Source organism: Scyliorhinus canicula, chromosome 16 (genome assembly GCF_902713615.1).
Source record: "Scyliorhinus canicula chromosome 16, sScyCan1.1, whole genome shotgun sequence".
Taxonomy (NCBI): Eukaryota; Metazoa; Chordata; class Chondrichthyes; order Carcharhiniformes; family Scyliorhinidae; genus Scyliorhinus; species Scyliorhinus canicula.
Window position 1 is genome coordinate 4,797,125 of NC_052161.1, and position 24,556 is coordinate 4,821,680.

General features: G+C 46.7%; 1 protein-coding gene across 1 annotated transcript in view; it reads left to right on the forward strand.

Annotated features, from left to right (window-relative positions):
* Positions 1-24,556, forward strand: part of armh3 (armadillo like helical domain containing 3) — a 174,433-nt gene that overhangs the window by 23,635 nt on the left and 126,242 nt on the right. The window contains exons 6-12 of the mRNA XM_038821510.1: positions 1,023-1,115; positions 1,379-1,453; positions 9,239-9,325; positions 10,133-10,189; positions 11,173-11,216; positions 12,957-13,017; positions 17,479-17,525. Of these exons, the coding sequence (XP_038677438.1) occupies positions 1,023-1,115; positions 1,379-1,453; positions 9,239-9,325; positions 10,133-10,189; positions 11,173-11,216; positions 12,957-13,017; positions 17,479-17,525 (464 nt within the window). The remainder of the gene's footprint in view (positions 1-1,022; positions 1,116-1,378; positions 1,454-9,238; positions 9,326-10,132; positions 10,190-11,172; positions 11,217-12,956; positions 13,018-17,478; positions 17,526-24,556) is intronic.

The window sequence follows — 24,556 nt, forward strand, 5'->3', positions numbered from 1 at the left end:
GGTGAGCAGAGTGGTGACGTGGAAGGGGAGACTCTTGGGCTCCCTAAACATTGGGTGAACTTGAACCAGAGAGATTACATTTACAGATCATAAGGTCAAAGGCAATTCATCCACTTGAAGTGGAATGCAGTTGACGAACTTCGACCGTGTTGGTGTGGGCTGTGGCTCAATGGGTAGCACAGTCACTTCTGAGTCAGCAAGTTGCAGGTTCAAATCCCACTCCTGGATATAGAACATAGAACATAGTACAGCACAGAACAGGCCCTTCGGCCCTCGATGTTGTGCCGAGCAATGATCACCCTACTTAAACCCACGTAACCCGTATACCCGTAACCCAACAATCCCCCCATTAACCTTACACTACGGGCAATTTAGCATGGCCAATCCACCTAACCCGCACATCTTTGGACTGTGGGAGGAAACCGGAGCACCCGGAGGAAGCCCACGCACACACGGGGAGGACGTGCAGACTCCACACAGACAGTGACCCAGCCGGGAATCGAACCTGGGACCCTGGAGCTGTGAAGCATTGATGCTAACCACCATGCTACTGTGAGGCCCCTATGAGCACAGAAATCTCAGCTGTCAATAATGTACAGACCTGAGGAAGTGTTGCACTGTTTGAGGTGTCATCTTTGGATGAGATGCTGAATCGAGGTTCCCTGCGTGTGTAAAAGGTCTCATGGCATTATTTCAGCGAAGAGTTGGGGAGTGCTCATCGGTCCCACGACAATCGATATTTATCTCAATAAATATCAAAAATCAGATAACTGGTAGTTTACCCGTGAGAGCTTATTGTACACAAATTGTTGCATTTGCTACATGAAAACAGGTACGACCCGTCAAATAGTACTTCATGAGTTGTAAAGCTTTCGGACATCCTGTGGTAGGGAAAGGCTTTATATGAAATACAGTCTTTCCATGCATGAGGGGGTGAGTGCAGATCACACATGGCCCTGGGTCTGTGCTCAATAGTTTGGCAATGGATTCCATGTGATAAACCTTCTCTTCTTGATTCCCAGAACCTGATGGAGAGTTTGGACACTTTGCTGTGTGGAGATGGCTCTGAGAGTTTGAAGAGTCTTTGCCTGAAGCTGTTGCTTTGTTTAGTCACGGTGAGAAAACCTCCCATCACGGTGAAGTATCTCCTTGTGCTCTCCCTGTCTCTCCCTGTCTCTCCCTGTCTCTCCCTGTCTCTCCCTGTCTCTCCCTGTCTCTCCCTGTCTCTCCCCGTCTCTCCCCGTCTCTCCCCGTCTCTCCCTGTCTCTCCCTGTCTCGCCCCTTCTCGCCCCTTCTCTGTCTCTGTCTGAAACCGGTTCTTTAATGGAAGTTTTCCAGGCTCTCTCACATCATGAACAGGCTTGTTTTTTGTCGGCAGGTTACAGATAATATCAGCCAGAACACTATCCTGGAGTATGTGATGATTAACAGTATTTTTGAAGCCATTCTTCAGGTGAGTGCCCTTGGTTCATCAATTTCGTTAATCATTGGAAGATCTGAGCCAATGTTTTACATTCTCCAGGTGGTCATATCCTGCAGGTAACCCGGAAGATGTGCTGGGAGTGCCTTTGGAAGTCCCGTTCCCGTGCAAGGACCGCATGGGAATTTCTCAGGAAGTTTCAACTAATTAAATTCAGAGACTTTGGATGATTCCGACTCACTTAGCAGAATAGTTACCCAGGAACCGTCAGATGGATTAAAGCCACTTCTAACGCCTGGATTACTATATTACTGACTCCTACCCCACATAGCACCCTCCCCCCCACTGCAACCATGAGTGCCCCATCCATCCTGACCACCCAACTACAACCCACACCCCTTCCCAAAACCTCCCTACTCCCTCTCCTGCTTATCTTACACACTTACCTTCCCTCCTAGCCTGGGACATATAAACTTACCGGAATACAGTAATCAGTGCCATGACGCTACTTCTGCCAGTGCTTCATGCTACGCTGAAGGACTCCAGGAGCAGCTACCTTAGCAGGCCCGGGTTGGAAGGAGAGATGAGAAATGTGGAGCTGCAGTCTCGGAAGTTCGGAAAATAGGAGTGGGATTGTCATTCCACGACCCGTGGACTTTGAGTTGTCCGTTAACCGCCTAATTGGCCATTCAGGCAATTAATATCCTTGAGATATGATTGGTCTGGACAATATTGATCTCTCAACCAATATCAGTAAATATAGATTATCTGAGCATTATCACATTGCTGTGTGTGGGATCTTGCTGTGTGCAAATTCCTTGCCGACATTACGATCAAAAATAACTTCATTTGTCTGTATGGTGATTTGGGTTGTCCTGTAGTCCAGAAATGGTGCAATAGAAATGTAAATCTTTCAGTCCTGTGATGTTGCATTGTTCCTCCAGCAGTTTGATCAGACATCCTTGGTCTGTGTTTCAGTGGAGAACGTGCTGTTCTTGCCACCCCTTTGTATTTACATTCTGAGTGTATTTTCAGGAGCACGTGGGGCCTGCTGGTGAAGCCGCTGTATGTGCTACTTGAAAGATGTCGCAGTTTTGCCGCCTTGTATTCAATACCTTTTAAGTTCTTAGTTATCACAGTCACTCTGAGAATCATACAGGCAGAAGGAGGCCGTTCAGCCTGTCGAGTCTGTGCTGGTTCTCTGAAAGGGCTGTGCATGAGTGCCACTCACCAGCGTTTAGTCCTATAATCCTCCAAATGAGTGCCTGGCACAGACTGGCAGGAAATGAAACTCTCTGCTCTCTTGGCACACTCCTTGTGCCTGTGTTTTTAATGCAGATTCTGTTTCAAATACAACATACACAGCTGAAATCAGCTAAAAATGAATGAGGTGAAAGTCTGTGAAATGTTTGCAATAGATAATCCAAAAAAGTTTGCTGCATTTTAGTGATAATCAGCAAGATAAAGCAAAATCTTTGGGCAGCATAGTGGCTAGCACAATGGCTTCACAGCTCCAGGGTCCCAGGTTCGATTCCCTGCTTGGGTCACTATCTGTGCGGAGTCTGTATGTTCTCCCCCTGTGTGCGTGGGTTTCCGTCAGGTGCTCCGGTTTCCTCCTACAGTCCAAAGGTGTGCGGGTTAGGTGGATTGGCCATGCTAAATTGCCCCTTAGTGTCCAGAAAAGAAAGGTAAGGTGGGGTTATGGGGATAGGGTGAAAGTGTGTGGTAGGGTGAAGTTGTGGGCTTAGGTAGGGTGCTCTTTCCAAGGGCCGGTGCAAACTCGATGGGCAGAATGGCCTCCTGCACTGTAAATTCTGCGATTCTATGAAAATATTTTGGGGGTAAACACCACCTTGATCACTAAGGGGGCAGCACGGTAGCATAGTGGTTAGCATAAATGCTTCACAGCTCCAGGGTCCCAGGTTCGATTCCCAGCTTGGGTCACTGTCTGTGCGGAGTCTGCACGTCCTCCCCGTGTGTGTGTGGGTTTCCTCCGGGTGCTCCGGTTTCCTCCCACAGTCCAAAGATGTGCGGGTTAGGTGGATTGGCCATGCTAAATTGCCCGTAGTGTCCTAAAAAGTAAGGTTGGGGGGGGGGGGGGGTTGTTGGGTTACGGGTATAGGGTGGATACGTGGGTTTGAGTAGGGTGATCATTGCTCGGCACAACATCGAGGGCCGAAGGGCCTGTTCTGTGCTGTACTGTTCTATGTTTTCTGTGGGGATTGGTGATTGCTTTAGATCCACATGATTTTAAAAGCACCTGGTAAGTCTGTAGTTTAGCTCTGTAACTACCTTTGCTGAAGACGGGGAATGTGCAGTTCATTTTGTGTCAGCAGTTTGACCTTTTATCAGCTTGTGCCAATGTTTAGCTGCCTTTAAGGGGAAGCTGAATAAGGGAAAAAGGCACCACAACCTCCAGTAATCAGGTAAGAGGAGGCTTGGCTTGAGCATGAAACTTGATATGGACCAGTTGGGCCTGCTTCTGGATAGATCCAGAATTCAAGTCGCTGTGTGTGACTGTTGGCAACATGGGGCAGAGGCAGTACCACAACATTCCACCGAGTGGCAGTAAAGAGGGTAGTGATGTCTGTTGGCTAAGCAGCGCCACCAGCAGCAATGTTACTGTACTTCACCCATGTAGCTTTGTACATTTATTTTGTAAATGATAGCACCTGCAAAGACAAATTGTTTTTAAGGTTTTGGTTGAGTACTCAGGCGCGCCACCATTGGTGGTTATGCCTTCAACGGCCTGGGTCCTACACTCTGGATTAAAAACAATTCAATCAAGGGTGGTGGGCGTCGCTGGTTAGGCCAGCACTCATTGCCCATCCCTAATTGCCCTTGAGAAGGTGGTGGTGAGCTGTGTTCTTGAAATGCTGCAGTCTATGTGATGTAGGTACACTGACAACGCTGTTAGGGAGAGAGTTCTAGAGTTTTGATCCAGCGACAGTGAAGGAACGGCCAATATATTTCCAAGTCAGGATGATGAGTGGCTTGGAGGGGCTCCTTCTGGATGGCAGTGATTATGGGTTTGGAAGGTTCTGCATCTGCAGCCTTGGTGAGTTCCTGCAGCGAATCTTGTAGACGGGGCACATGGCTGCCATTGGGCCTGGCGGTGGAGGGAGTGAATGTTTGTGGATAGGGTGCCAGGCAAGCGGGCTGCTTTTTCCTGGATGGTGTCCAGTTCCTTCAGTGTTGTTGGAACTGTATCCAGGCAAAGAGAGGGTATTCCATCACACTCCTGACTTGTATCTCGAGACTGTGGAGTCAGAAAGCGAGTTACTCGCTGCAGGATTCTTGGCCTCTGACCTGCCCTTGTATTTATATGGCTAGTCCAGTTCAGTTTCTGGACCAAACTCCAACATACCGGAGGAGAACCCCAAACATTTTTTTCAATTTGTAAAACTGTGAGGAAAGAATACTTCACCCAAGAACTGATGACTCTGACCAATAGATATAATTTATGATATAATCTATGTAAAAAAATCTTTCATTTAAACACAGAATTAAACACATTTACAACAAAGAAATAGCTTTGGAATGAACAGTTAAACAGTTCTTAAACAGATTACGGGCCAGAGTTTAGAGAACCCCACAGTGTCTCATGGAGTTCACTTGACCCACAAGTTTTAATAGATTTTGGTTATGGGGAGCACAAGGGCCCACTCTACAGGTGTGAGGCAACAGAGATCTAAAGCACTTTTAAAACAAAACAATGTTTATTCTATGAATCCAGTTAACATTTTGTAAACACACAGTAAACATCTTAACAGCTATCAACTCAAATATTCCCCCCAAAAATACAGTACTCTATAAGTAACCCTTAATCTTTCCCAGCAACATCCATAAAACAAATACCCTCTTTAACAAAGACAGCAGATTTAAATTCTCTACTGAGAGCAGTTATCACTTTTAAATTAGCGAGTGATCTGAAGACATTCTTTTCATGCAGAAAGAGATCAAAATTACACCATGTTTGACTGGATGCAGCTCCAACTCTGAAAACGAAACCAAACACACACTGTAGCTGCCAGCTCAAAAACGAAAGAAAAGCTGACAGGCAGCCCAGCTCCACCCACACTCTGACATCACTGCAGCTATATGATAAACATCCATTTCTTAAAGGTACTCTACATGACAAACTAAAGAAAAAGCTTCAACGTCTTATCTACACTTGCCACTAATTCCAATTAAGCAACCCAATTCAGTTCAAATGACACTTATAAATAAAGTTAACAAAACAGGTGATTTGCTTTTCTGTGCAGACCTTTGGAGAGAGAGAGACCTTCCAAGTGTCTTGTCAGACTCTTCTGCTCAAACTAACTGCAGACTACAGACAGACCTGGCCTCTCCCATTAATTACATCATCTGTGTCCCACTAAGGTGTCCCATCGCCTGCTTAGCTAGGATTAAGTGCAATCCCTCATAAATTCTGTACTCTCCAGGGAATCACGAGAAATCATAACACTATCCCATTAGCCATATCTCTTTGTCAACAAGTAAATAGTTAAAATCAGTCACTGCCTTACCTTTTAGGACTTCTTAACTATAGCAGATGCACTGCCTGTATGTATTTTAAATCAGGGTTTTCATAACATTACTGCCACAAATATGCCATAGAAAACGTAACAATTTCCACCTTCATCACAATACAACCATGTCAGGCTGTTGCTTGACTAGTCTGTGAGACTTTAGGCGGTTGTGGCAAGGACTAAACAACATAATGGGCTACAAAGCGAAGCCGAACAGTATCTCTGGCAGCAGCGCACCCCTGCCCGATGAACTTTTAATGCATTCTATGCTCGGTTCGAGCAGGTAACCAACAACCCGCTGTCGAGGGCCCCAGCAGCCCATAATTCACCCATACCCACCATCACAGCTTCCAAAGTCAGATCGGCCTTCCTGAAAGTGAACCCACGGAAGGCGACGGGCCTGGACGGGATCCCTGGTCGTGCACTCAGAGCCTGCGTAGACCAGCTGACAGAGGTATTCACAGACATCTTTAATCTGTCCCTACTCCACTCCGAGGTCCCCACCTGCTTCAAGAAGACCACCATCATACCGGTACCAAAGAAGAACCAGACAACGTGCCTCAATGACTACCGCCCGGTGGCCCTGACGTCAGTTGTAATGAAGTGCTTCGAGAGGCTGATCATGAAGCGCATCACCTCCATACTCCCGGAACGCCTTGACTCACTTCAATTCGCATACCGTCGCAACCGGTCCACATCAGGCGCCATTTCTCTGGCCCTACACTCATCCCTAGAGCATCTCGAAAACAAAAAGCTCCAAAACCTAGGACTTGGCTCACCACTCTGCAACTGGATCCTCGATTTTCTGACCAACAGACCACAATCAGTAAGAATGAACACTAATACCTCCTCCACAATAGTCCTCAATACCGGTGCCCCGCAAGGCTGTGTACTTAGCCCCCTACTCTACTCCCTGTACACACACGACTGCATGGCAAAACTTGGTTCCAACTCCATCTACAAGTTTGCTGACGATACGACCATAGTGGGCTGGATCTCGAACAATGACGAGTCAGAATACAGGAGGGAGATAGAGAACCTAGTGGAGTGGTGTAACGACAACAATCTCTCCCACAATGCCAGCAAAACTAAAGAGCTGGTCATTGACTTCAGGAAGCAAAGTACTGTACACACCCCTGTCAGCATCAACGGGGCCGAGGTGGAGATGGTTAGCAGTTTCAAATTCCTCGGGGTGCACATCACCAAAAATCTGTCCTGGTCCACTCACATTGACGCTATCACCAAGAAAGCACAACAGCGCCTATATTTCCTCAGGAAACTAAGGAAATTTGGCATGTCCACATTAACCCTTACCAACTTTTACAGATGCACTATAGAAAGCATCCTATCTGGCTGCATCACAGCCTGGTATGGCAACTGCTCGGCCCAGGACGGCAAGGACCTTCAGAGAGTCGTGAATACCGCCCAGTCCATCACACAAACCTGCCTCCCATCCATGGATTCTACACCTCCCGCTGCCGGGGGAAAGCGGGCAGCATTATCAAGGATCCCTCCCACCCGGCTTACTCACTTTTCCAACTTCTTCCATCGGGCAGGAGATACAGAAGTCTGAGAACACGCACGAACAGACTCAAAAACAGCTTCTTCCCCACTGTCACCAGACTCCTAAATGACCCTCTTATTGACTGACCTCATTAACACTACACCCTATATGCTTCATCCGATGCCAATGCTTATGTAGTTACATTGTATATCTTGTGTTGCCCTATTATGTATTTTCTTGAATTTTGTTTAATTCCCCTTTCTTCCCATGTACTGAATGATCTGTTGAGCTGCTTGCAGAAAAATACTTTTCACTGTACCTCGGTACACGTGACAATAAACAAATCCAATCCAGATAGCTTTCCCTATTTTAGAACAAGCCTCTAGATGTTAGTAAGGAGGAAACTCGACTGGGCTGGTTTTGCTGTTGTTTCCAGTGTGTAGGGTGGTCTGCCTGCTTTCATTCAATTGCTTCTCTAAACCTCTCCACCTCTTTGCTGCTTTCATGTTTTCTCCTCTTTGACCTCTTTGATTTAAGATTTTACTCACCTGCCCAGATATTTTTTACGTGGGTTGGAGTCGAACTTTGCTTAATAACGGTCCTGTGAAGACCTTTGGGGCGTTTTACTGCTTGACAGCTGCCAAATAAATGGAAGTTGTTACTTTCCACCTGAAGGCAGGCTTCTTTCCCTATGTTCAATGCTGTGATAGGCAGATTTTTAAACAGCATTGGGAATCTAGGGTTATGGCCACAAGGTGGGAAAGTGGATTTGAGGATTATCACATCAGATTAGTCATGATACCTTTGAATAGCAGAGCAGACTCAATGAACCGGATGGCCTACTTTTGCTCCTATGTCATATAGTCTTATTCTTCCCGCTGGTGGGTGAAACTTGCAGCATGCCACCAGCCGTATGTCACATGTACACCTGCACAACCGCCTAGACATGAACACTCAAACGTACCCTCTCCTTACGCACAGGGCACACACACACATACACAATGGCTGGTTTTGATGCATTAAATTTCATGCAATTCAGTGTGGGTTAGGGCAGAAGCTGATTGGGGCTGATGGGTTTGTCTCCCTCTCTAAACACCCAAGCGGGTCAGGTTCCAGCTCGCCTGAATGCTTTGAGAGAATATATCTGAATGCCAGGTACATCCAACAGAGGGCGCCATGTTCCACAGCCTACACTCATTGTTCCTTATGAAATTTAGGCCAATGGTTCTGGAGATTGATGCTCTTTCCATTCCCCCTTAATAACATTAGGAGTTGCAATGGGAATTCTCTAACTCATTTCATATAGTTAGAAGAATGCAGCAGGTAGTACACGATGTTAATCAGAGCCAGAGCGGACTCGTTTTAATCGCCTACGAGAATTGTGACATTAATTGTTCTGACCTGGATCGCACTTTCTGAAAGAAAAAGTTTGAAGGAGTGCGCACATGTCTATTGTCAAACCGCTGGGTGGCGCTATCGTATGGTTTGATATTTAGTCAGCATGAATGCAACCGTCAGCATAAAGACACTCGGCTCATTTACTGGGGTGGCCAGCTCAACCGTCACACCCCCAAAGTAACAGTGAATGTGTCGAACCAATCTTAATGAATCGCGTTGGACCATTTCAGGCTGATGTGATAAAGCTGTGAATAACTTTGTCAGTTTCTTAAGTACTGACTGGTACCAAGTAACTCTGGTGGCAACATTGTGAAGCCTTGCTCTGCAAGTCAGCAATTGCCGTTTGGCTTCTGCCTCTGTAACAAAGTTCCTGCTCTTTTTCAGATTCTGTCTGTGGCATCCAGCAGAGTACAGCATGGCTACGATGGTGTGGTCCTCCTGGCACTGCTGGTTAATTACAGAAAGTACGAGGTACGTCAGTATATTCGGAAGGGATGAATGATTCTCTCCTGGCTCCCACTTTGAATATCATTAAAGTGACAATCGGAGGACAGGTTGCAAACCTGGGTTTGAGTTCTCTGAAGTGTAGAAGATTAAGGGTTGATCTAGTCAAAGGTGTTTCAGACAATTAAAGGTTCTGACAGGGTAAAGAGTGAGAAACTGTTTCCTCTGGTGGGCGGAGCCCAGAACAAGGCAGCCTAACCTTAACATTGGAGCCAAGACTGCCTGTAAGCAAGAAGATCAACTAACATTTGTAACAGTAGCCAACCTCCTGTAGCATTGTTTGTGATAAATTGTACCCTTCCTGTTTTGTGGCAAGCCAGCATCCGGTATATCGTTTGACTTGGATGAAGCCGGAATGTGGCGAGTAGGGGCTTTTCACGTAACTTCATTGAAGCCTACTTGTGACAATAAGCGATTATTATTAATAAACTTGGGAGTAAGCTGGACTTCCCCTAAGTTCAAATTCAAAGGTCAGCCTGGCGTCAGGAAGTGATTAGTTTGAAGAATTTTTTTGTTAATTTTAAAGTCAAAATGAAATACCCTAAAATGATCAATTTGCTTTCTTTTTTAATATTTGGTTTGGATAGATAAAGGCAAATTGTTGTTGTGGAGTCTATTTCAGCCCAATCATGGTACTATGTCTGTTAGAATACCAGTAAATTGCAGTCGATTTAATCTATTACAGATCAATTATTATTGTGTTTTCGTTATAACTCAGTTTGTGCCCATTGCCTGTGCCACAATCCAGTTAATATCCACTGTCTTTTTTTACAGTCCGTGAACCCGTATATTGTGAAGTTGTCAATTATTGATGACGAGACGACTTTAAATGTGAGTATGAGTTTCTGACGCACTGCAGGCAGACGGTGATTGGGCACGATAGGCGAAGGCCGGACGGAGGACATGGTCCCATAGTCTCAGACTTTCCTTTGTCAGCTGTTCTCAGGAGGTGCTGAGAGTAATGCAAAATTGGGATTTGGGAAGTGGCAACGCATTGAAGGACTTTGAAGAAGAAAGGGAGGTTGGATATGGGATGATAGTTTGTAAGAACAGCAGCAACCGAGGGTGCTTTCTTCGTGGTGTGAAGTGATGATGATGTTCTGAGTGAATGGTCAGCTGGAAAAGGTGTTTGGGCAGCAGTTCAGGAGGCATGGGATCAAATGAGCAGGTAGTGGCTCTCGGATGAGATGAGCTTGGAGGTAGAGGAAAAACTGAGAGGCTGAGGTTCTGGACTAGGGTGATGGTGAGTATAAGTGTAGGTGGACAAAAGGAATTGAGGGCTACGGAAGGTGGGAGCTGAATGGGAGGCCCCAGTTTCAGGGACAAAGAGGTCAATTCTTGGAAATGAGATTGCAGGGAGTGGGTGATGGACCTCTTAGGAAATGATTAGCAGTGAAGGAAACTGCGATTCTTGAGCAGTGGCTAGTTTTGGCTGAGGTGAATGAGACTCAGTGGCACTTGAAGTGGTGTAGTCAGATCTGGTGTGGGATATGTTGGAGTCTGTGTTCTTTTGGACTAGGGGTCAAGCTGGGAAAACAGCAGACTGGGAGGGAGAGAGCAAACGATTCACTCCCTTCTATACTGTACAGCTCAGTTGTCTCCATGTGAGATCCAGTGCAGGTATAATACACAGTGGGTGAATGATAGTCATTGACCTCTCTCTGTACTGTGTGGTCGCCTGTCTGTGCACTTATTTCTGACATGGTACACAGCATGTACGTGGAGTAGCATAGCCAGGAGTCACCAGTGTGAGGAATAACTTTTCCACTTTCATCATGGCCACTGGTTAATTCTACCTCATCTTTCTATTATAGGGCATGGGTCTGGTCATCTCACAAGCTCTGACTGAATATAACAGGTTTGTATTAACTTGGATAGTAGAAAAGATGTGATGAATGTTGGAAATGTATATATATATTGTATTATATACATCTGTTGCAGTAATGTTATTAAAAGCCTGGGTTAAGGTGTATATGTTTGTGGTGGTAATATAAAAAAAAATATCCTGGTTTAACTGGTTTAACAGGCAGCCATTGTATCTGCAAAAGGTGCGACTAAGATGTCATAAAAGTGAGATCATCATTCATTTCAACCTTGTATTTGTTTACAAAGACAGCCTAATAGAATTTTCTTTTGATTGCTGGAGATTCCCTGGAGAGTAGATAATTTGAGATACTGGGCTGGATTCTCTGGTCCCCGCCGCCGAAATCACATTCGGCGACCGGTCGGAGAATCCAAGTTTGTGATGAAATCGGGGGCGGCGCCGCTTACGCGATACTCCATCCCTCCAAAGCAGCGTATTCTAGGAGTACGTATCGACGGCCTCAGGATGTTGCCTGAGGCCCGCCCCCGATGCTCCGCCTCGACTGGCCTAGTTCCCGACGGCGTGGGTCTCTCATGTTTTAATCCATTGGGGACTTGGCGTGATGGCTGTGGACTCAGTCCAACGCCGCCTCAGTCGAGGGAGGGCCGATCTGTGGGCAAGGGGGGGGGGCATTATTCGGGGCTGGGAGCACTGTGGGAGGGTGGTCCGGGCCGCGCAAGCTGGCCGAAGGGGGGGGGGGGGGACTATTTCGTGGGCCGCGTCCGCGAGCGGTCGCTGCCATGTATCACGGCATGGCCACTGCAGGCTGTTGCCGTGGCCATGGACCCAGCAATTACCTGGGGCGTATCGGCAGCTAAAGCCGGGTGCTCTATGCTGCCGTCCTGCTAGCCCCCAGCGAAACGGGGAATCGGTGGCCGTTTTGCGGCAGTTTTTCTGGCGTAAAACGCCACCGTCCCCTCGCTGGTGTGGGGACATAAGCCCCAGAATTGGTGAATCCGGCCTACTGTGTTTGGAATCTGAGGGATATAAAGATGATGGAATTAATGGGATGAGCAGATCTGTATGTAGTTTTGCAGTTGGCTGTCTGCTAGATGTTTGAAGTTGAGCACCAGTTTTTACCAAATACTGTCACGTTGATCATGCTGCAGCTGTACATAACTCTGGTGCGGCCGCACCTGGAGTACTGCGTGCAGTTCTGGTCACCACATTATAGGAAGGATGTGGAAGCTTTGGAAAGGGTTCAGAGGAGATTTACTAGGATGTTGCCTGGTATGGAGGGAAGGTCTTACGAGGAAAGGCTCAGGGACTTAAGGTTGTTTTCGTTAGAGAGGAGAAGGCTGAGAGGTGACTTAATAGAGACATATAAGATAGTCAGAGGGTTAGATAGGGTGGACAGTGAGAGTCTTTTTCCTCGGATGGTGATGACCAACACGAGGGGACATAGCTTTAAATTGAGGGGTGATAGATATAGGAGAGATGTCAGAGGCAGTTTCTTTACTCAGAGAGTAGTAGGGGTGTGGAACGCCCTGCCTGCAACAGTAGTAGACTCGCCAACTTTAAGGGCATTTAAGTGGTCACTGGATAGACATATGGATGAAAATGGAATAGTGTAGGTCAGATAGGCTTCAGATGGTTTCACAGGTCGGCGCAACATCGAGGGCCGAAGGGCCCGTACTGCGCTGTAATGTTCTATGTTCTATGTTCTAGGAGTTTACCCATTCGCATTTACAATGGGAAATTTACTTGCCTTCTACTTTCCCCTGATTTTCACAGGCAGTACAAAGACAAAGAAGAGGAAAACCAGGGCGGATTCTTCTCTGCTCTAACCAACATGGTACGGATCGCAGTAAATCAGGAATTGTATGCTCGTGAGTTTGAAGACCAATCTCACAATGCGGAAAATTGCCTCAAAGCCCTTTCGTTTAAACTCTAAAATAAAGCCAGTCCATTCTAAGTGATGATGAGGAGAAGCTGTTTCTGCTGGCAAATGATCGTTCACCAGATGGCGTAGTTTGAAGATAATTGGCATCAGAACTGGAGAGGAGATGTGAATCCCAGAGCTGAAGGGGTTGGATTACGAGGAGAGGTTGAGTAGACTGGGACTGTACTCGTTGGAATTTAGAAGAATGCGGGGGGGATTTTATAGAAACATATAAAATTATAAAGGAAATAGATAGGATAGATGCGGGCAGGTTGTTTCCACTGGTGGGTGAAAGCAGAACTAGGGGGCATAGGCTCAAAATAAGGGGAAGTAGATTTAGGACTGAGTTTAGGAGGAACTTCTTCACCCAAAGGGTTGTGAATCTATGGAATTCCTTGCCCAGTGAAGCAGTTGAGGCTCTTTCATCAAATGTTTTTAAGATAAAGATAGATAGTTTTTTGAAGAATAAAGGGATTAAGGGTTATGGTGTTCGGGCCGGAAAGTGGAGCTGAGTCCACAAAAGATCAGCCATAATCTCATTGAATGGCAGAGCAGGCTCGAGGGGCCAGATGGCCTACTCCTGCTCCTAGTTCTTATGAGAATCTTTTTGACACATTAACTTGCTGCTAGATGGGTAGACTGAATAGTAACTTTCAAAAGGGAATTGGATTAATGCTTGAACATTTTTAAATGTTTGCAAGTCTCTGGGAAAAGAGCTGGGGTGGCACTGATTGAATAGCTAGTTCAAGGAGCTGACACAGGAGTGATTGGCTGAATGGCCTTGTGATTCTAAAAGGCCAGGGCCAGTAGATGAAATGCTGCTTTATTACTTATGATTCATGGGGTAATTTTAATGCATGGGGTGAAATAATATTTTAGACATTATCCAGGAAGACGTGCCATTAACTTCAGTGGAGGGGAGTAAAGCCAGTACTGAATACAATCCCACCCTCAACCACTGTAATCCAGGTATTATTTTTGTAAACCTACGTTGCACTCCCGCCAAGTCCAAAATATCCTTCCCAAGGTGTGGCGCCCAGAACTGCTCGTGCGGAGTCTGCACGTTCTCCCCGTGTCTGCGTGGGTTTCCTCCGGGTGCTCCGGTTTCCTCACACAGTCCAAAGACGTGCTGGTTAGATCGATTGACCATGCTAAATCGCCCCTTAATGTCCAAAGATGTACAGGTGAGATGGGGCTATGGGATTTCTGGGATAGGGCTGGGTAAGGTATTCTTTTGGAAGGCCGGTACAGACACGATGGGCTGAATGGCCTCCTGAGTTTATGGGATTCAGTGATAAAGGCTAGCATTCCATTAGCCTTTTTGATTATTCCCTGCACTTATCCCTGACATTTTAAGGACCTATGCACCTGAACTCCCAAGTCTCTTTGGACACCCACTGTTAATTCTTTCCATTCAGAAAGTGCTCTGCTCTATATTTTTTTGTCCAAAATGGATAACCTCACATTTGCTGACATTAAATTCCATCTGCCGCAATTTTGTCCATTCACCTAATCTGTCAATATCTCCTTGCAACTTTATGCTATCATCTAGGCTACCTACAAAGCCACCTAACTTTGTAACATCTGCAAATTTGGATGTATGACTTTCTATAGAACATACAGTGCAGAAGGAGGCCATTCGGCCCATCGAGTCTGCACTGACTCACTTAAGCCCTCATTCCACCCTAACCCCTTAACCCAATAACCCCATCTAACCTTTTGGACACTAAGGGCAATTTAGCATGGCCAATCCACCTAACCTGCAAGTCTTTGGACTGTGGGAGGAAACCGGAGCACCCGGAGGAAACCCATGCAGACACGGGGAGAATGTGCAGACTCCACACAGACAGTGACCCAGCATGGAATCGAACCTGGGATCCTGGCGCTGTGAAGCCACAGTGCTGGCCAGTTGTGCTACCGTGCTGCTATGCCATCATTCAAGTCATTGATGAATGGTGTGAATGATTGAGCCCTGACACAGATCTCTGTGCTGCACCACTTGTCAATTAGAATAATTGCCCATTATCACCACTCTCGTCTGCCAGTCAACCAATTTCCTAACCATGTCAATAATTTGCACTCACCTCAGTGGGCTTCCAACTTAGTTAACAGTCTCTTGTGTGGGACTTTATCAAATGCCTTCTGGAAGTCCATACAAATGACATCCATAGACTCCCAAGGCAGCATGCGTTAGATAGAGAAAAGCTCCCTCTACACTCTCTCCATCAAACACTCCCAGGATAGATACAGCATGGCCGTTAGATAGAGAAAAGCTCCCTCTACACTGTCCCCATCGAACACTCAGAGGACAGGTACAGCACGGGGTTAGATACAGAGCAAAACTCCCTCTACACTGTCCCATCAAACACTCCCAGGACAGGTACAGTATGGGATTAGATACAGAATAAAGCTCCCCCTACACTGCCCCCATCAAATACTCCCAGGACAGGTACAGCACGGGGTTAGATACAGAGTAAAGCTCCCTCTACACTGTCCCCATCAAACACTCCCAGGACAGGTAGAGCACAGGGTTAGATATAGACTAAGCTCCCTCTACACTGTCTCCATCAAACATTCCCAGGGCAGGTACAGCACAGGGTTAGATACAGAGTAAAGCTCCCTCTACACTGTCCCCATCAAACACTCCCAGGGCAGGTACAGCACGGGGTTAGATACAGAGTAAAGCTCCCTCTACACTGTCCCCATCAAACATTCCCAGGGCAGGTACAGCACCGGGTTAGAAGCAGAGTAATACTACAATGACTCATCAAACACTTAGACCCGATTTATAATAATAATAATCTTTATTATTGTCATAAGTAGGCTTACATTAACACTGCAATGAAGTTACTGTGAAAATCCCCAAGTCGTCACATTCCGGCACCTGTTCGGCTACACAGAGGGAGAATTCAGAATGTCCAATTCACCTAACAGCACGTCTTTCGGGACTTGTGGGAGGAAACCGGAGCACCCAGAAGAATCCCACGCAGACACAGGGAGAACGTGCAGTCTCCGCACAGACAGTGACCCAAGTTGGGGAATCGAACCTGGTACCCTAGAGCTGTGAAGCAACATTGCAATTAGATAATATAATTGGAGTATAGTGTTCAATTCTGGTCCCCACACCAGATGGATGTGGAGGCTTTGGAGAGGGTGCAGAAAAGATTTACCAGTATGTTGTCTGGTATGGAGGGTATTAGCTATGAGGAGAGGTTGGATAAACGTGGTTTGTTCTCACTGGAACGACCAAGGTAGAGGGGCGACCTGATAGAGGTCTACAAAACTATGAGGGGAATAGACTGAGTGGATAGTCAGAAGCTTTTTTCCCCAGAGTGGAAGAGTCAATTACTAGGGGGCACAGGTTTAAGGTATGAGGGCGAAGGTTTAAAGGGGATGCGCGAGGGACGTTTTTTTTACACAAAGAGTTGTGGGTGCTTGGAACCCGCTGCTGGAAAAGGTTGTTGAAGCAGGGAGATAGTGACTTTTAAGGGACGTCTTGACAGATACATGAATAGGATGGGAATAGAGGGATATGGTCTCCGGAAGGGTAGAGGGTTTAGTTCAGACGGGCTGCATGGTCGGCACGGGCATGGAGGGCCGAAGGGCCTGTTCCTGTGCTGTAATTTTCTTTGTTCTAAATCACTAGACGGTGGTTAAATGTTTGTGTTTTGACGTTATTAATGGTGACATATATTCTTCGCTCTTTACTTGGCTTTTTCCTTTTGTTCTCTCTTGCAGACTGTTGTCTCTCTGTTTCTATCACTCATATCCTATTCAATCTATTGTCACCTGTCCTGTTGTCTTTGTGAAATTCTGGGTTATGATTGTCCCTGCAAACTTTCATTTTATTTTAATACCGCTTTATAAATACAAGTTGCTTTAATTTCTCCTTCGCTCTCCCTCTCCAATGCTTTCCCACTTTGCTCCTTCACCATTATTTCTATTGGCTTATCGCTGCTTTAGCGGTTTAATCTTTGGAATTTTCTACCCCAGAGGGCTGTGCATCCTCCATCATTGAATTCGTTTTAAGGCTGGGATAGACAGATTTTTGATCTTTGAAGGAATTAGAAGATATGACCAGCAAGTGGGAAAAAGTCCAAAAGTCAACCGTGATCACATTAAATACAGAGCAGGTTCGATGGACCACAAGCTCTCTCTCCTGTTCCTAGTTCTTGTATGCGTATGTTAATTGTGTTTCTGTTACTCTTCACCCTTGCTCTCTCAGCTTGGGTGTTTAGATCCTCACCACAGCTCAGTGTCACCCTGATCCTTTTCAGCCCGACTGCCTCTTTCTCTTTGTGCTTGTTCCCAGCCTGGTTCTCCTTGTTCCTCCTGCAGGGTAAATACTAACAGCTGTTCCCTCTCGGTGTACAGGTGGGCAACATGTTCATAGCAGATGCTGAAGAGAAGATTTCAGTCCAGTGAGTAATATTGTGCAAAATCTTCACCATTTCTTTCTCCCATTTTTCATTTAAACATTCTCTCCTTACAACCCTCCCCCGTCCCCCCCACCGACATCGCCGATCACCGACTGCTTCAGCAGGAATTTAAGTTGTTGCAATGGCTCAGTAGATAGCACTCTTGCCTGTTCAGACTGAATGTTGATTGTTCTAACCCCATTCTAGAGAATGAAGCACAAATTCCAGACTGACATTGATGCAGTACTACACTGTTGGCAGTGCCGTCTTTTGGATGGCATAGAGGAGGTGGTGGCGTAGTGTTATTTTCACTGGACCAGTGTCTGGAGACCCAGGGTAATGTTCTGGGGACCTGGGTTCAAACCCCACCATGGCAGATAATGACATTTTAATTCAATAAAGAAAACTTGGAATTAAAAATGTAATGATGATCGTGACATCATTGTCGATTGTTGTAAAAACCCATCAGGTTCACCAATATCCTTTAGGGAAGGAAATCTGCCGTCCTTCCCTGGTTTGGCCGACATGTGACTCCAGACCCACAGCAATGTGGTTGACTCTTAAATACCCTAATGGATGGACAATAAATGCCGGCCCAGCCAGCGATGCCGACATCCAATGAACAAATAAATAAAGGTTAACCTGAGGCACCATCTGTGCTTTAGATGGACTGTTTCCATGGGCACTTTCCAATGAAGAGCATGGGAGTTCTCCAGTAGTCCAGCAAACAACATAATACCATTGATTTGATTATTTAAATTGTTACTGTTTTGGGAGCTTTCTGTACACAGATTGGCTTCTTAACAGTACTGCAAATGTACCCTCACAGCTGGATGTTTTGTGAAACACATTGTAGAAATTGGACACAATCTAGCGGCCGATTGTGCTCGAACGAGAACGTGGCTGGTAGATCCCGTGAGAAGCCCCTACGGGATTCCCGATAGCCTTGACGTCCCACGGAATATACCGGAATCCCGCGAGGAGTCAAAATCGGAATCCCACCCAAAGGGGAGGTGACCAAATGGCGTTCGCTTAAGTAGGTTTTAAAACTGCCTCGGCGAGATTACCCGGAATCTACCAGCCTCTCCAGGGAGGCCGCAGCCAGATACCGTTCAGTACCGCTCCACACAAACGTGGATCAGGCGGAACGACACATGGTAGGGTGGGGTGGGGGGTTGGGGGGGGGGGGGGGGGCTCCTGGTTCATTGGAGGCACCTGAGTGGCCAGGAATAGTGCAGGGTGACTCTCTGGCCCTCCCCCTGGAATGCACGGACCTTGGCACTGCCAAGCTGGCAGGAGCAGTTCCAGGGGGGCAGTGCAAGGGTGCCCAGGTGACTGCCAAGTGTCAGTGCCTGGGTAGGGCAATGCCCATGAAAGGAGGGTGGAGGGGATGTTGAAGGGTGGGAGGAGAGGGGATGCAGGCAGATCAGTGGGTCTCTGGGAGGTTGGGGGCAGGTGGGTGGCTGGGAGGGGGTGGGGGGCTGAAGAGAGGTGGCCCCCAGGGACCCCAGACGGGTGTCCTCACTTGGGTGTGGGGTAGTGCCCATGTGTGTGGGGGGGGGGGGGAGGGGGGGGGGGGGGTGACATTACTCATGGGTGTGGAGTGTGGGGACCCACAAGCTCACTTAGAGATCGGGGCACCCTTCCAAAATGGCGGCTTGATCTCGGACTTCAGCTCCCCAGTGCTGAAGAACATTCTGAGTGTGGGTAAAACCTGTCACAAACTCTCTCAGGGCCCAAAAAAGTGACTTAAGTGTCGTTTGATAGCGGTGAGGAACTCGCCGGCGGGAAACTCCCTGGAAAAAACCCACCACAAATTAATTTAGAAATGTGTCTGTTAAATTCCGTCCATTATTTTTGAATTCTCTTCACAATTGTGGGGTGGGGAATGTAGGAAAATGTTCTTCTTTGCAAATGGAAGGTGCAGTGACAGTGGGATGTAAGGCTGGAGTTTCCAATGGGTTCCATTCCATCCATGCCACTTTGGAAGATTCAGCGAAAAGTGGCCCTGATGGAGGAACACAGGGTCTTTAGCTGCCTGCACTGCTGCAACTCACATCCCGTACTTGGCTGAGGCCTCAGGCAGGAGGAGATGTGCTTCTCAAGTTGCAGCAGGCCCTTTCAAGTCATTTTCCTCCCCTTCTGATGGGGTCCCCGCTGCAGCACCGCTAAGATCCCGATGCGCAGATGGAATAAACCCCCAACCCAGGGAAATGGGACAGACGCAGTCAGACTGTTGGATATTCTCCTTAAACCCCCGTGATCTCCATCCCGAGGAGACACGCGACACTTGTCCACTGCTTTCCAGGTTGGCCCCCCCACCATCCATCCTCTGCACACTTGAGGTCATTTGAAACTTGTATCTGCTGCTCATATGAGTTCCCATCGCCCATTTCCCCTGTGCTTTCTGATGCACATTGACCTGTGGCATAGCAACGTCTCGGATCTTTACTCTTCCAATTTTGACCTCTTGCGCACCCTTGATTTTAATTGCTTTACCGTACCTTTAGTTGCCTCAGAAACTAACTTGTGAAACTCCCTCTCTGCCTTTCCTTCTTTCTCTCCTCCTTCACAGGAGGAGGGAGCAGTGCTCCGAAGCTTGAAACAAACCTGTTGGACTTTAACCTGGTGTTGTAAGACTTCTTACTGTGCTCACCCCAGTCCAATGCCGGCATCGCCATATCGTGGCTCCTCCTTTAAGACACTCCTTAACAGATACGTCTTTGGTCAAGCTTTTGGTCATCTGTCCTAATATGTCCTTATGTGACTCAAATGTCAAAAAGTGTTGCTGTGAAGCACTTGGGAACATTTCACCATGTTAAAGGTGCTATATAAATTCATGTTATGAGGTTACTCTTGTGTGGTGTCCCTGACTTTGTCAGCGGCCACAATCCCAACCAATGTGTCGTGACCGTGACCCTTTTGTAAATGTGCAGGCGGGAGTGGGTTTGAGGATGGAACTGGACTCATTGCTGATGCCCTCCATAGTCAGATAGCTTTCCAGCATTCACTCTGTCACTTCACACACGAGGATATCATTGATAAGATCCCAAACCTTTGCAGCTGAACTCCGGCATGAGTTAATACGTTCTGGAGAAAGTTGAGATTGTGGAGAGGTTTAAAGAATCAATATTCTGTTAATGATCAGCTGTCACACAGGTGGGAGGGCAGAAGGTAAAAAGCTTTGCTAAAACCAGGATAGCCACAGCTGGTGAAGTAACTTTAGACTGTAATCACTATTTTATTGTAGGAAACAAGGTAGATAATTGGCACACAGCAAACATCCAAAAACGACAGTGTGATAATGACTAGATATTCTGTTTTAATGATGTTGACTGAGGGATAAGTATTGACTAGGGCACAGGAAGAACTCTTTCAAATAGTGGCCATGGGATTCTGTGTGCCCCCACGGGCAGAAAATCTGTTTAATGCCTCACTCAAGCCGCTGCACCTCCAACACTGCAGCACACCATCTGTACTGTGCTGGGAATGTTGGCCTGTGATTTGTGCTCAAACTGTTGGAGTGGGACCTGACCCACGCCATTGAGCCACAGCTGCTGGGGAATTAAAGAACACCAGAGTGTAGTAATATAAAATGGAGGCAAACAGTCTTCCTGCGGCATTATTGACTGTTTCAAAGTCACCATCTCTGGCTCTGACATATAATAAATCACCCCACTCTGCTCTGTCTCTGCCGTCAGTACAACTGACAGACATTTAATGAAAATTGGGATCTGGCACTATTTGTTTTCCCTTTTCCTCTCCACGCCTAATCAGAAATAAAATTGAAACCCTGATGTACTGCGTTGATCGCACATTGAACAACTTGGAGAGGGCAAGGTAATTGAGAGAAAGGTCTGAGGCTCATCAAACTCTGTGACAGAGCCCCGAGACAGCGAGGACAAAAGTTTTATGAAACATTTGTCGGCTTTAATTGGGCTACAAGCAAGGACTAGAGGAGACTAAATTGAAACTAAAGATTAGACAAAGTTATTATTCCTTCACAGCAGTGGGTGCTGAATAGGCCCAGACTGAGGCGATTTTCTAGATCTCTTTGGAAGGAGTTAAAACTCTAGTTGGGAATGGGAATGGAGATAATGGGTTTGCAGATGGAACTTAGGTTTTCAGTCTGTAAACCCTCGGTCACATGATCATATATGGGCATTTAATTCTGCCCTTGTCAGTGACGCTCATGTCACACGAAGGAATAGAACAAAACCCCCCACAAAGAAGAAAACGTGCTGCTGTTTCCTGGTCTGATATTTATGTGGTTAACTGTGAATGCTTCTGCTGTGATCCAGCAAGGACACAGGTTATAAAAAATTGTCATCACCCAGTAGCATCACCCATCAAAGTAGGTTTATTGCCTTCTCCGGTTATAAATGCCTGCCTTTCCAGGAATGACTACATCTTGAGAATGATTTTTTTCAAAAAGCGCACACACTGGGTGAAAGAGGGGTTTATAAAACATTGTCGCACCTCCTTTCTCATCCATGTTCCCTCGAATTAGACTTGTTACTGAGTGTGCTGGGTCACTGACCTTGACAAGACTGTGACGACTGACAGTAAACCAAGAAACTCTACAAAAGCCCTGGTGTATCACTTGGTTGATACACTCGCCTGTGTGGTACTTGAACCACGCAGACCAGAAACGACCCATGCTTGGTGAAGCCATAAATAATAGCAGTAAGGCCAGCAGGTGAAGTGGAAATTTCCCTCATGGCTGCCTGGAACTTATCCCCTAAACCGCGTCGCCCCTCCACCTCTCTCTCCTTGAACTTGATCATTTAAACCTTCCTCTTTGACCAAGCTCTGAATTTCCTGTCTTAATATCTCCATATGGAGCTCAGTGTCGTTTTTTTTCCCTGATAACTCTCCTTGGGAAAATGAATCGCCTTTGGAAGGTTTTACTAGATTAATGCTACTTTATAAATGCAAGTTGATGTTTTTAATGTTCCTCTGTTTTAGAAGGAGTAAGAAAAGAACAGAGCCAGGGATTTCCCTATCCCTGATCACCCTGTGACCCGACATTAGGTTGAGGAGAGGGTCTGGATTAGATGTGTGATCTGTCCACACAGTGCAGTGTGGTGCCACCAGGGGGCGTGTGCTGGGAAAAGGATTAGCTGTCCAGGTTTAAATAGGGATAAACTCTGTGTAAAGTTAGGCTCAGAGAAGAGCAAAGTGTTTATTTCCTTTTTTTCCTGTTTTGCTGAGTATCCGGATATTCCTTTTTTTTGTATTGGGACAACAGTGTGAGTTATTGAACTGCGTGAACTCACCCTACCCATCACAGTCACCCTTGCGACATCACAGTTGGTTGAGAATCCAAGCAAACTCAGTTGAATAACAGAAGCCCTAATACAACAACTTGCTGAGGGTACACCGGCCCAACATGAGGCTCTCAGAAGGCTGCAAGAAGCCCCTCGCACTCGAGCGGAGACTAATAGCTTGTTGCTGTGAGAGCAAAGGAAGAGTCAGCAGCGACGACAGGCTGAACTCCATTAACATCACTGCTTAGTTCGCCTGTCGGACAACTCACCCTATCCCTGCAGTTTCAGGAGGTGCCGGCCTGCAAAAGGTGAGGGAGATAGACGGTGTGGAGGTTTTCCGGAGGATATTTGAGCAGACAGCGACCAGGAATGCCGGGTCATAAGAACAGTGAGCTGGAATTATTGCCCCATATTTGGCCAGCGAAGCCCAGAAGGCTTATTATGACCTGGAGGAGAAAACGGCTGAGGATTATGAGCCACTGGCGAGTGATCCTCGGGTGGCTAGGACTAATGACTGCGACCCAAGCTCAGCACTTCCATGCCTGGGTATATACTGTGTGGATGCACGGTAGCACAGTGGTTAGCACTGTTGCTTCACAGCGCCAGGGTCCCAGGTTCGATTCCCCGCTCGGGTCACTGTCTGTGCGGAGTCTGCACGTTCTCCCCGTGTCTGCGTGGGTTTCCTCCGGGTGCTCCGGTTTCCTCCCACAAGTCCCGAAAGACGTGCTGTTAGGTGATTGGGACATTCTGAATTCTCCCTGTGTACCTGAACAGGCGCCGGAATGTGGCGACTAGGGGCTTTTCACAGTAACTTCATTGCAGTGTTAATGTAAGCCTACTTGGAGGCTTACATTACATAAGATCGAGGCAACTCAAAACTGATGAAGTTTTGGAGGAATATCGGGAAAGTAGGACGAATCTCAAACGCACAATAAAGAGGGCTAAAAGGGGTCATGAAATATCATTGGCTAACAGGGTTAAGGAAAATCCCAAAGCCTTATATTCGTATATAAGGAGCAAGAGGGTAACTAGAGAAAGGATTAGCCCACTCAAAGACAAAAGAGGGAATTTATGCGTGGAGTCAGAGGAAATGGGTGAGATTCTTAATGAGTACTTTGCATCGGTATTCACAAAGGAGAGGGACAAGACGGATGTTGAGGCTAGGGATGGATGTTTAAATACTCTCGGTCAAGTTGTCATACGGAAGGGGGGGAAGTTTTGGGTATTCTAAAAGACTTTAAGGTGGACAAGTCCCCAGGACCGGATGGGATCTATTCCAGGTTACTGAGGGAAGCGAGGGTCGAAATAGCTGGGGCCTTAACAGATATCTTTGCAGCATCCTTGAGCACGGGCGAGGACCCGGAGGACTGGAGAATTGCTAATGTTCCTTTTTTTAAGAAGGGTAGCAGGGATGATCCAGGGAATTATAGACCTGTGAGCTTGACGTCAGTGGTAGGCAAACTGTTGGAGAAGATACTGAGGGATAGGATCTATTCACATCTGGAAGAAAATAGACTTATCAGTGATAGCCAGCATGGTTTTGTGCAGGGAAGGTCATGTCTTACAAACCTAATAGAATTCTTTGAGGAAGTGACAAAGTTAATTGATGAGGGAAGGGCTGCAGATGTCATATACATGGACTTCAGTAAGGCGTTTGATAAAGTTTCCCATGGCAGGTTGATGGAAAAAGTGAAGTCGTATGGGGTTCAGGGTGTACTAGCTAGATGGATAAAGAACTGGCTGGGCAACAGGAGACAGAGAGTT